At 36.3% G+C, this 13,970-nt stretch overlaps 1 protein-coding gene across 1 annotated transcript; it reads left to right on the top strand.

The window, feature by feature from the left end:
• The first annotated feature begins 1,630 nt into the window (after positions 1-1,630).
• LOC126830502 (putative inactive phenolphthiocerol synthesis polyketide synthase type I Pks15) lies at positions 1,631-9,314 on the top strand. Its single transcript, XM_050560890.1, has 5 exons — positions 1,631-1,830; positions 5,817-5,977; positions 6,278-6,481; positions 8,915-9,100; positions 9,310-9,314. The coding sequence occupies exons 1-5, from the start codon at positions 1,631-1,633 to the stop codon at positions 9,312-9,314; spliced, it is 756 nt and encodes a 251-aa protein (XP_050416847.1).
• Positions 9,315-13,970: the final 4,656 nt, after the last annotated feature.

The following is a 13,970-nucleotide window of genomic DNA, read 5'->3' as shown; positions in this document are numbered from 1 at the left end:
GTGGTTTCGATTCCCCGGTTGTACGTGACAATGAGTAGGGTTGCCTGCCCAATCTCGTGGGTTTTCTCCGGGACCTCCGGTTTCCTCCCACCGCTAAAGACCCCTACCCTGCAAGCGAATTATTGGAACTATTAAATCAGGAGAAGCAAAATAAAGATCCACGGATATAATAGTATGCAGAACATACAGTCTCTCTACAATCCCTAGAAGACCTTAAATCACACTTTCGTTTAACCAATGTAACGTTTGATAACTTTGTTAACAAACACCATGGCTTAATAGTATGGTCAATCTGATTAAAACACGGGTCCTATTTCGTTTCGTTTTTTTTTAAAATTCAAAATTTCGTTTTATTTGTCTTTACTGCACTAGGATATGGAAGAGTTGTTATATAACCTGCGTTCTGGATAGCGTAAGGGATTAGCCAATGAAACCATCTGTTACGGCGACTTCTTGGCGTTTGATGTACGGAACTGTGGGTAAACACTAGAAAAGTCAACGCTGATTGCTTAATGAATGTCTGACGTCATAGGATGAAAAGCCGCTCGTACGACCCCCGACATGACCTTACAGTACAACCGGTCAGATCTTCATTTAGTGTAGGCCAGATCTTCATTTAGTGTAGGCCATCGGAAGTATAAAAAAAAACGAAACGAAATATAGATCTTTATTTTAATCAGATTGCAGAATTGCAGTTAGGGGAGCAAGGTTATGGTCGCACACCGGTAACAATTCCCAAAAAAGCAATGATGTTTCTGTGGCATATTGCTACCCTAAATCCATTTCGTTCACAATCCAATATATTTGGAATATCTAAATCATCAACGCACTGTATATGCAGAGTTTCTAAGGCGATGATAAACAATCTAATGAAAATAGCTATTCAATGGCCATAACCCCGTGAAGTTTAAGAAATTTCTGACTGTTTGCTGGATATTGTAAAATTCCCGGAACAATCGGAGCCATCAGTAGCTGTCATATCCGATGCATATATCAGCCATGGCCTATGACTCCACACAATAATTTTGGAAGATTGACCCGTAATCTAAAAAGATTTAATAAACGGCCCAGTTCTGTGATAGAACGCGTCTTTGGGCAAACGAAAGGACGCCCATTGTCATTTTCTAACTCCTGGAATTGTTGCAGCAATATGTAGAATCACTAAAACAAACACAACAGTACTGTATTATTAGTAGGAGCAACGTGTTAACAATAATTCTTCCGTCGCCTAAACTTAATACCCTGGGTATCTGCCCTTGATCGTAGCATGATTCTACGAACCAACCAAAAAATAGATTACAACAATATGGCGACTTGATACAGGAAAGAAGGACGTTGAACTATATTTCATTTCAAATATGATTGACAGATAAATTCACACGGCGATATAAATATCAATCTATAAAAAAACATCTGACATTGTGACACAAACTTGGAGTTCAGCCGTGACCTGTCGCAATCATTGGATATTTACTTTAACCGTGAGTATAACAGAAGGCCAGTCAGACATGAAATTTGGAAAATATAAATAATCAAACTAAATTTTATAATTATAAAAAGAAATGAAACCAAATTAGAGATATTAAGACATAAGAAATAAGATTGAAATTTGCTTTCAGAATTTGTGAAAATGGAAGAAATAGCCATCATAGGAGTAGGGTGTAAACTCCCAGGGGCGGACGATATTAACCAATTTTGGCGGGTTTTACAAAATGGCGAGAACCACGTATTGGAGGTTCCAAGTGATCGATGGAATCTTGAAGCTTTCTACGACCCAGACCCTAATGCCCCCGGGAAAACATATGTCAGGAGAGCTGGCTTCATTAAAAAGTAAGTTCTATTTTACGATTTGAAAGTAAAAAAACATATAATTTTTAGAAAAGCTCAAATACAAACTATTTTTTTATTTCTTAATTTCCTATTTCTTTTTTCAGTAGAGTAATTTTTTAATTTTGAAATATATCGTTTCCTTTTTTTTATTTCTAATTTTAATCTTGTAAAATAATGTTCAATCTTGTGAAAGAATGTTTAATTCTGTACAAGAATGTTTAATTTTGTAAAATAATGTTTAATTTTATAAAATAATGTTTAATTTTATAAAATAATGTTTATAATTCTTAAATATTTAAAATAATTCTTAATTTTGTAAATTTGTTTTCGATTTTGTCAATTTGTTTTTAATTTTGTTAATTTATTTTCAATTTTGTAAATTTGTTTTCAATTTTGTAAATTTGTTTTCAATTTTGTTAATTCATTTTTTATGCCCACATGGAAAAGTGGTCGTATATTGCCGACGCCCCCGTCCGTCCGTTGGTTCGTCCGTCGTCCACAATTTCTTGTGAACACTCTACAGACTACATTTATCATCTGGTTGTTTTGAAATTGATATGTGTTGTTTACATTAGTGAGATAAAGAAGCCTATTTAAATTCAATAATTTTATTTAATTTCTTCTGAAATTATCGCCCATTGTCAGGCGGAGAGCAGAGACGCATATCAAGCTACGTCGTACAGGCGAGCGCCATTACCTGTTGCTCGAGAAAAATAGAAATTGTTTTTCAAAAAACAAAAATGGAAATTATAAATTATCTAACAAAATGGAAATTAAAATACAAAATATAAAATTGTAGGTTCGAAATTACAAATTAAATTTTAAAATTATAAATTATTTAAGCTATACCCCAGATAAAGGTTAAAATCGGTTAAAATTATTTAAACTATGCTACAGATATAGGTTAAAATTCGTTAAAATTATTTAAACTATACTACAGATAAAGGTTAAAGTTATTTAAACTACAACTCGGATTATAAGATAGGTTACCAAGCAGCGAAACAGAATCACAACAGTTAGATTGTCCGAATGTTCATATAGATTTTCGCATTTTGAATCCTGTTGTACATAAAAAGCACATTGATCTGTTTTAGCTGAGTAAAATACGTGATAATATGATTTTCTTTTGTAAACAGTATTTTATTTCATTTGAAAATGGATTGGAGAACAGGCTGGGCCTATGTTGACTCCTCTCCAAAATTTACAAAATAAGTTTAATTTATGTACATACAGAACATATATACAACAAGAACATATAAAAATACAAAATATAAAATTACTAAACATTTATACATATATACGGTTGTCCGTTCCGTTACTTTATATTAATATGGTACCAATGTAGTAGTGTCGCAAACCCCCTCCCCTTCATATAAGACCTATCTAAACGTGAAGTATTATTTGGTATATTATGTATAGAGTAAATAAATCAATAAAAGACGGGATGATTTGGACGTTAGAAAAGTTTTGACAATTTTAAGAAATTATGAACAGTGTTAAAAATGAACTGATTTTGATCAACTGAGAGGACAATCTGACCATTTAATAAAATACTAATATCTTGAAATTGCTGCTTTAATAAACCAATAGTTTGACCTCGGGCACCTGAATGCAAGGAACATACTAGTAAATAATGATAACAATCTTCACGCGCAGGCGGGGCTATCCGTTAAATGTCTCAAAAACTTATGGCCATTTAAATCGCTGCAGCCTAATCTCAGTTTACTATGTATTATTTGATTTTTTCTATCTCCAATATAAAAGTACTGTGGAATAATATGGTCGTTTTTAATCAAGCTTGAAACAAATGATGAGACAGAATTTGAATTTTGTACTTAGGGTTCCAATGTGTTCCATTCTCTAATCGTCGACGGAATAAATGAATTTGAAAAAATGTTTGTTCTACAAAAGTACTCTTCGAGATTATTACAATGTCTTAGGCGGTAAAGTTTCTAATTGTGAAACTAGTTTGTTTGAACAACCAGCCCAAATTACGTCAGCATAATCAAAATGTGGTAGAATGAAAGAAGTATAGATGATTTTCTATATGATATTTTAATGATCTAAAACAATTGATATGTTTCCCTACATTATTACAGATATGATTTATATAATCAACGACTCTGATTCGACAGTCGTGGTAATTCGCGACTTGAAAGAGCTAAGAGCTCTCACTTGCCGTATTCGCCATGAATTGCTGACTTTAAATGGCATTTAAAATAGACGCCTTCTTAAATTATCAGCAAATAGCATTTTTACTTTTCGTTGTGAATTTTCCGGTGGTTCTAATTTTTACAGCAGAATTTAAAAAAAATACGCGGGAAATAAAGGAATCCCGAGCATCAAGTTGCATTATCCCTAATTTTTCGCCGGTCACCGTTTTGTTAGAATCACAGACACCGCATATTTTATAAGGACAATGAGAAAATGAATCTCCGTTCATATGCAGTATATACATCGCGGTTATCGGCAGTGGCATTTTATATAACATGTATGGGATTTTATATAACATGTGAGTGAATCTTATCTAACATATATATTTTTGTATATAAGACTATATTTATTGCCTACATGAAGTGAATGACTGACGTATGAAATAAAAATGATATAAACAATAATGCATGAATAGCTGTTTAAAGTAGTAAACGTCAAAAAATGATTTTATGAGTACCGGAGACACTTTTATGTAGAAAAAGCAGCAACTATAAACATAATAAATGACATCTGCTTTCATTACTTTTTAACACCCCAGATATACAAGCTTTGACACGTAAAAACCGGCCACAAGTGTTTTTTTCTGGTTTTGTATCTGCTAAATAATTGACAGTTATTCTGAGTTATAAGAACATGATTTTATTTTCATTCCAATGTCACGACACAATTAAAGGGATCGCGTATGAAGCAGTATATGTTAATAATAAAGGCCGGGTTTCCCAAATTTACGTTGATATGCAAACAGAATAAAATATGGACAAAAATAGGATAAACAAAAAACTGTTGCAAATATTGGAATTTCGAAAGAAAGGTTGGCGATTTTCCAGACAATAAAAAAACACACACATAGCGTTTTATTAGCTAAGACAGTTTATTTTCTATTGGAAAATACAAATACATTATCCCCTTGTTCATAGAACTAAACTGAATATGTAATTTTGTTTAACCATTTAATGTAATGGACATTCAAACCAGTATTGCCAGCATTATTCCGACTGAGATTTAAATTATATAGACGTACGAGCCCGCCCGTGAGGGGGGGGGGCAGCTACTCCCTAACTTTTGCGCAATCTGACTTTTCGGGTAAAGTGAAAACAAAAATCATTATTTCATCTTGTTGGCAAAATAAAGTGCCCGAAATCTAATGAAACATTAATTTTACTTTTTTTAATTGAATACCACGAATTTGTACTGAATTAACCATGGATTAAAACATTTTGTCTGAGGTCACTCTACTCAATTATTTTTTGTGAATGTAGCTGCAACAGTCCGATTGGATGGTTGGAATTCAGGTCGGCATAGAGTGTGAATTCGGTTAAAAAAGGATGGGAAATTTTGAAGTTGCTTAACTTGGATATTTAATCTGAGCTCGATTGACAGGTAGATTAAATGGGACAATTTAATAGGTTGTAAAACTACTTCGCTGCTTACCGCCCAGGTTGTGAAACTCCGCCTTGGTCAACTAAAATGGCTACCACAGAAAATGGTTAGAAAGAAGATTCGGAAAACGAAATATCACTTGATATAATGTACATTTCAAGTGTCTAATTATATTTAACCATGTAAAAATTAAGTCTGCTCGAGATTTTAATCCAGATTCGAGGGCGTAAATCGCAGAAATTTGCCGCTTTGCGACTGGGTTAACAAAATCCTTGAATGTCACAATTTAGAAAATTATCTAAGAAAGTGTTTGAGACAAGTCCAGGGTTGTTCCACGGGTCATGAATCAAACCTGTGTCCCTGCTTGAATATTATTATCATCATTTTTTCAGCCATGATTCCTGGGATAATAAAGTCTATGGTGTAAATGACTTTGAAGCAAGTCAAATGGATCCTCAACAGAGGTTTGTATTAGACTGTTGTTTTAAAGCCATGGAAAATGCTGGAATAACACGAAAAAGTATAGATGACTCTAATACTGGAGTCTATATAGGTAAGTCTTCTGCTATTACTTGATCAAGAATGCTTGCATGCTTCCATGTAACAACCGGTACAGCATATCTCTTTATGATATGTCCGCTGGACAAAAAATCATTCATTTCGTTTTCGCCGATTTGTTTTACATTGCAAGTACGTATGGTAACATCTTTAAGGAGTTTATGTTCAGTTAATATGAAATATCTATCATCTAGTTAAAATGCCCTTTTTCCCTAACAATATTTTATCTCCGAACATACTGCAGTCACGCGAATATTTCAGAGCTAAGGGAATCAATTAATGTTTTCTTTTTCAGGTGTTATGAATAGTGACTACAAAAGTTTACAATCCTCAAACAGTGAAAATATGAATAATTATACCTTAACTGGAACCTCTACCAGTATTGTAGCTGCACGCATATCTTTCGCCTTCAATCTTCATGGACCTGCTATGTCTTTAGATACAGCTTGTTCATCATCTTTATTAGCTATTCATCTTGCTGCTCAAGCTCTAAGAGAAGGTAATGTTGATTCAAGAGAATAATTATTAGATCAATTATTATCAGATTTTGTCACCGCATGTTCTTCATTCTATGAAGCTATGTGGGATCGAATCGAAATCGGACCCTTTGTTAAGAATTCTGGCTAATTAGTCATATCCTAGAAAAAATTATATACTAAATACAAGAGGATATTCGTGTAAAAAAAACGGTTGCCATGCAAGATAAGCCCACATTTTACAAGAGATAGAACCGAGATCTTTGGGTTATATATATATATATATATATATATATATATATATATATATATATATATATATATATATATAGCTGTAGTGAGTTGTTGTTCTATATATATATATATATCCCAAATAGGCGTAAAAGCCAGGAGCCCCCCCCCCCCCCCCGCCCACCTTTTCTGTCGAGCAATTTGATTTTTCGGACAGTAGGGCAAATCGAAAAAAAATTAATGTAAAATCTAGTTAGCAAACTAAAGTGCACGGAATCTTTTCTTTTTAATTGTATACCGCGAATTTGTACTGAATTGACTATGGATGAAAACATTTGTCTGGACATTTCTCGGGCATCGATTATTATTTGTGAATGCAGCTGCAACAGTCTGATTGGATACTTGGAATTCCGTTGCAAAACCACTGGACAACTTTGAAGTTGCTTAACTCACTGGCTTCAAAAGCAGAAAAAAGCATTTGCGGCGGTTAAATTTTCTCGGGGAGGGCGAGGCCCTCATACACCGCAAAGACCGACTTCGCCGGGATCCTCGGGATATTTCAAGTTTCGTCAAAATCGGAAAACAATTAAGACCTCTAGAGTGCCCACAACCTTGATATCACATTTTTTAAAACTATTTGTGTACAGGCGAGGGGTCATTTTGACGGGAGGTTTCGTTCCGATATTTACGAAATTTGAACTATACCGTCATTATGGGGTAACGGTGATATACGTGAACCGTTTTTAAAATCAAATTGTAACCTCTACAGGTTCTATAAGCTAACAAAGCGAAATTTCGTTCAATCAGGGGCCATAATCCGGGAAGATATGTTAGTTCGATAAGATCCTATATCGAAAGGAGCCAAGTCCTTTGGGTTGTAAACATACATTTTAAGCTAAAATCGTGATATTTCGTACAATCAGGGGCCATAGTACGGTCCAATATATGCTGATATCGAAATAAATATAAATATATTTAAATATAAACCTATATTTCAAACTTCGTTAAAATCGGATAGAAATTGTGACGAACAAGGGCGACGACATAATGCGTCCACATGCAAATGTTGACGTATAAAAATTTAGTCATCACATTTCAAGAATATATTGGGCAAAGCAATTGTCGTCCTGTTGATAGCAAATCAATCTGTAAAAAAACACTGATACTATTATTACTATTGAGCGCTTGACCGGTTCATTCATTTACGAGAGTTAGCGGAGCTCCCCCGACGTTATATGGGGCAAAGTCAGACTTGTCTAGTAGCTAGTAGTAGTAGTAGTAGCCGGTAGAACCATCCCTATCTTCCAACAGGGTATTGCACGGGTGTCGCATATACTAAAAGTCAGAAAGACGACCTGATTTTACCGATCGCCAAGAACCTTGATAGATTTATACCATAGATGTACAACTAGTCTTGTCATAGTGGAACACAAAAGCCCAACCATGACGTTGAGTAAAGGATGTTAGGTGTAATGGTGCTGGCACGGTAGTAGTCGCTTATTCAGATCTGTCCTTCCCGTCATAGTCCTACCTCCCCACACAATTTCCGAACCCCTGCGATAGCAGATATAGGGAATCATCTCTGGCTGTTCAACAAACCGGTGCCCAAACCTCAAACAACCGTTTATGAATTCCAAGAGAAGCCACAATCCATAGAAGAATATCCTATCATGGTTATGGGACATAAAAAAATTTAATAGCCCCTATTTTTTTAGCAGTGTATATAACGTGTTTGATCACATATGAAGAGTCTAGGGGAAGAACGATCTAAGTCACATTTTTGTATTTTAGCATAAAAGGCAAAACATACTTTTTGTCGAGATTGTTTGACGCAAACAGAACAAAGAATGGATTTAACTACAACTTCAAAATGATGTTTAATGGGAATCATAATTACCAGTACAACAACCGACCTCCACTTTTCAGCCAAATTTTAAGGTCAAATAAATACGACGGACTTGTATTTGTCTGGGACGCCATTTCAGAAGGGCCTTGGTTCGATGTGACTCCAATCGTTTTCACCTGAAATTGATTGTTCCACAAAAAGATTATACAAGTTGCTACCAGATGGCGCCATTAACTGGGGTTCATTGAAAAGGTGACTTGGATCGTTCTTCCCCGGGACTCTTCATATATTAATAAATTGGATTTTAACATTCGAAACTACAACAATCGAAGATCAATTGTGTTTGTGTTTAATTTAAGAGTATCATTTATATAAACAGGTGATTGTGATATGGCCTTAGCAGGGGGAGTTAACTCATTGATGGCTCCAGAGATATTTGTCCAGCTAAGTAAGGCCAGAATGGCCTCCCCTACTGGTTATTGCCAGGCCTTCTCTTCTAAAGCGGATGGTTATGCAAGGGGTGAAGGGGCCGGGATTCTTCTACTGAAACGACTGAAAGACGTGAGTGTTTTACATGCAGGCACTAACATTTGAAATTACTAGCTATGTAATAATCATTTTATCACAAGCATTTGCTCAAATAAAATATAAAAAGCAAAAGATTACGAAAAGCAGTAATGATACATTTCTTTTCTTTTAAGATTTATTTTTATTCACTCTTAAAACTTTTAATACTAATATAATCCTAATTTCTTTCTAAAATTCGTATTACAGGCTGAACGTGATAATGACCCAATATGGGCGACCATTATGACTGGGTCGAACCAAGATGGACACTCAGTTACGCCCATGACAGCCCCCTCTGGTAGTCAACAATTTGAATTATTGAAGAAAGTTTATAGCAGATATAATATTGATCCTGATCATTTGGAATACATAGAAGCTCATGGTGAGGCAATATTTTCTAGTATCTCTAAAAGAGTACTTCACAAGATTTATTATGATTCAATTACCGCCTTGCCAACCTCAAGCAATATTTATAGGCTTACATTTTAATGTGGTCAAATATTGCTGTCACCTGTCTGTACGCCGGTCCGTCTGCCGGTCACACTTCTTGATGACACACTAGATGCTATAAATGAAATGAACCAACCGCACATGTGCCATGCAGTGTTCTACGGGGGAAATTTTGCCAGCATATCGGCGCTACGATCTAGTCATATTTCGAATTTTATCTGGCAAGGGTTATTTTACGTGCTCGTCAGTTTTTCGTCCCATCCAAACACTGTTCCTTGCAAGGTCATACGCCCTGCACCACGGCAAAATAAACTATTTATTTCATGGTGGGCGAGACACCATTTTAAGTGCTTTGCGTGGCAAGAATGGGTATGTTAATATCAGTATCAAATTCATACACTGTTCTAAAAGATTTATTGTATTTCCAATAGGTACTGGAACTCAGGCTGGTGACCCCGTTGAGGCTAACTGTTTAGGAGGATTCCTTGCAGATCATACCAAGAATGCTCCACGTTATATTGGCTCCGTTAAAACTAACATTGGGCATCTGGAGTCAGCTGCAGGAGTAGCCGGTGTAATTAAAGTTCTACTGATGCAAAAGCATTCAACTATTGTTCCAACTCTTCATTTCGATAAACCGAATGAAAAAATTGACTTCGAAAAACTTAAACTTATAGTTGCAACAAGTCTTGACAAATGGCCAAGCTTCACAAATGACGGAACAAAACTCTCGTGTGTCAACTCTTTTAGCTTTGGTGGCACGAACTGCCACGCTATCGTCAAATCATACACCAAACGAAAAATTGTCAACCTAAATGATTCTCATACCGATAAGCTGAGACTTATTTGTTTCTCGGGAACTGATGATAAATCTGTTAAAGCAAGTATTGAACACTTCAAAGAACATGCGAAGTCACATTTACATTCTCTAAACGACGTATCCTTTACCTCAACTGAAAGGAGAGATCACTATCCAGTTAGGATTGCTGAAGTCGCCAAGTCAATGGAAGACATAATAGAGCAATTGGATAGCATGACCGACATTGAAAAGGGACCGATAAAGGCGCTTCAAAAGAAGAAATATGTCATATTCGTGTTTGGTGGTATGGGAAGTACTTGGAAAGGTATGTGTAAGGAGCTCATGAAAACTAACCTGGTTTTCTACCGGAAGATTATGGAAATAGATGCTTTACTGTTACCATTGACCGGTTGGTCGATTTCTCAAAGATTTGAGGATAGTTTTGATCCAACAGATCCATATTTCGGCCCAATTGCATCATTTACATGTCAGGTTGCTCTTGATGCTGTGTGGAAATACTGGGGAATAAATCCAGATTGTGTTATTGGCCAGTCAGTTGGTGAAGTAGCAGCATCACATTCAGCAGGAGCCCTGTCTTTAAAAGATGCAGTGAAAGTTATTTATCATCGAACATATCGACAAGCGAATGCCACAGGTGGGTCTATGCTTGTTGTGAGTAATTATGAGGTTACTAAAGTTGAGCAAATCATTGGTGAATATCCTGGTAAAATCGTTATTGCTGTCCATAATAGTCCGATATCTTGCACTTTAAGTGGCGATTGTGATATTATTAAAGCTGTAAAATTGAGACTTGAAGAGATACGCGACAATCTAGATACTCCGATGTTGCTACATGATTTGGTGGTAACCAGCGCTTTCCACAGTCATCACATGACAGAGTGCTCCAGCCAGATAAAGGATGATCTGTCAGGATTACAGGGTTCAAAACCTGATGTCAAACTGTATTCAACAGTATCAGCTAAAGAAGCTATAGAATCAGATTTCATAACAGCAGAATACTGGGCAAAAAACGTAAGAGAACCAGTGTTATTCCGACAGGCACTCCAGGATGCTGTAACTCAAGATCGTTTCAATATTTTTCTTGAGATTGGGTCAAAACCTGTACTCATTGCCCATTCTAAGGACAATTTCGAAGCTGACCACTCTAGTGTTCTGATATCTATGAAGAAAGAAAACGAGGCTAAATGTATGATGCAGAATTTAGCAAAGTTGTATGTGTATGGAATTGATCCAAACTGGGAAAATGTCAATGGTGAAATAGGGAATGTAACAGATATACCACAATATATTTTCAGTCCAAAATCTAACCTCCTTATACCTGAAAAGGCAAAACTAAGTTTGATGGGAGGAGATATGGACCGTGATGCGCATCCATTCCTTAGGCCAATTCTTGGAGAAAGCAAAAGTTACAAAGTCATGATAAGCCCCAGCAGGATAGGGTCTGTATATGAGCATTTTGTCATGGACAGCATCTTTATTCCTGGCGCTTTTTACGGAGAGGTTGGTTTAGCTATAGCAGAACACATGACAACCGGACGTGTTGCTGAAATGGCTGTTTCGATTACTTTCAAGCAGCCCCTCGTTCTATATCCGGGTAAAAGCGTAGAATTAGATGTTAAAACAAACGTGGAAGAAGACTTCAGAAGTGAAAAAGAAAAAACTAACTACACTGTTGTGCGAGAAAATCAGACATTAGCCGTTGGTTGTATATCCTGGTCTGAAAACAATGAACGAGATATTCTAGATTTAGATGAGATCCGGGACCGGTGTCATTATGAGTTTTCACACGAAGATATTTATGGACAGTTAAAACAACTTGGCTTTTCCTATGGTACACCACTCCGTGTTCTAGCCGATGCTGTATGTAACGAAACTGAATGTCTCGTACACATGCGTCTTCCAGAAGAGATTAGAGAAGAGCGGATAGGGACTTTTTTACATCCTGCAATCCTCGACGGCATGTTGCAGACTCCAGGTGTGTTGGGTGGAATCGGCAAGGGTCGTGGTGATGATAATAGGCCAGGAATGGAAATCCTCCCAGTTCAGATCGGGAATCTTACTATTAAAGGATCCCCACAGGACAGTATGGTTGTCTACGGGAGAATCATCAAAAAAACAGAAGTAACAACCCATTATGATATTACACTGATGACTGAAGATGGAGATGTTATCGCCGAGGCTCGGAACTTCATTACTCGAAATCTAGGTATTGCCTCAACAGAAAAACAGATGATGTACAACATTCATTGGCGAAAACTAAATACATTTTCATCATCTGACTCGCAGAAAAAAGATTGGTCCAGTTTGTTGGTATTAAACAATTCCCAGAAACACAAACTAAAAGGGTCAAATGTTGTCAATCTTAAGCAAACGGAACCTGTCATTAACCAGATTTCTAACCTGATAAATCAACTATCTAGCACGAGAGCGATTATATATTTATCTTATCAGGGCAATTCTAATTTTGAAAAAACATCTACAGTCTTTAATAGTATTGTGGATGAGTGTATGCAGATTCGAGAACTTGTTCTTTATTTGTTAGAAAACCGTATAGTTATACCGTTATTTATAATCACTACCGATGCCTGGATCCAGAACTACAGAGGCGATAGTGAAAAGGTGTCAGCTGACACACCTTCCGCTGCTGCATTATGGGGTATGTTGAGATCCGTAGGGAGAGAGCTGTACGATTTAAACCTAAAACTTGTAGACATGAGCGGCAACTATGAAAACGACCTGGATATCTTGTTAACTAATGTGGTAAATTTCATTTGTCCAGAAGATGGAGAATCTATAGCAGATGCCGAGTTTATAATATCAGAAAGCACACTGTACAGCTTGGAGTTTCTAAATGTAGCTGATGGCATGGAAACTAAATATAGGGACGTAGACATGGATGAAAAATGCGAAGTCAAATTATTCTCACAAACAAATAACGACTATGTTAACCCATTCATGATATACGCCGAGGAACCACGACCCACTTCTCATTCGGATGTACTACTCAAGGTTGACACGTTGGCCATTCAAAACACATCGCTCTACAGCACCTGCATCGATAATGTTGAACTTCTGCAGATACCACACGTTTCTTCGGCATATCCAGTTCTGTGTTTGGAGGCCTCTGGGTATCTGGTAAAGTCAAATAAAAAGTACATCTCGTGTTATCCGACTCAAGCAGGGACAACAGTGGTCATCCCGGAAAGCGCTTTAATATCTGCCGAGTACCTCCCAGTTTACCACCCAGGCTTGATGATTAAAATTGTTCTTATGTGGTCCCTTTGTCAGAGTATATCTTCTCGCGAAGTAACAGTTCTTTACAATAGTAAAACCAAATCTGTAATGCGAATAATGTCGCTTATTTTGAAAACCCGTTACAACAAAACGGTTCAAGCCGTGTCAGTTGATAATATTGAAACCATAAAGAACGAAACAATTGTAAGCTTAGTTAATTTGAATCAATCGACAATTCATGATGTCATCGCCAACTGGACTAATGCCGAATCTCTTTCAACAATTTCTTCATTAATAGACAATTTATCAATTGCTGTTATACATGACAAACTTCCTCAAGTCACAATGCAGATATTTAGAACTG

This window comes from Patella vulgata, chromosome 8 (genome assembly GCF_932274485.2).
Source record: "Patella vulgata chromosome 8, xgPatVulg1.2, whole genome shotgun sequence".
NCBI lineage: Eukaryota > Metazoa > Mollusca > Gastropoda > Patellidae > Patella > Patella vulgata.
Note: the sequence above shows the minus strand (reverse complement) of the source record. Positions and strands in the feature narration are given on the sequence as shown.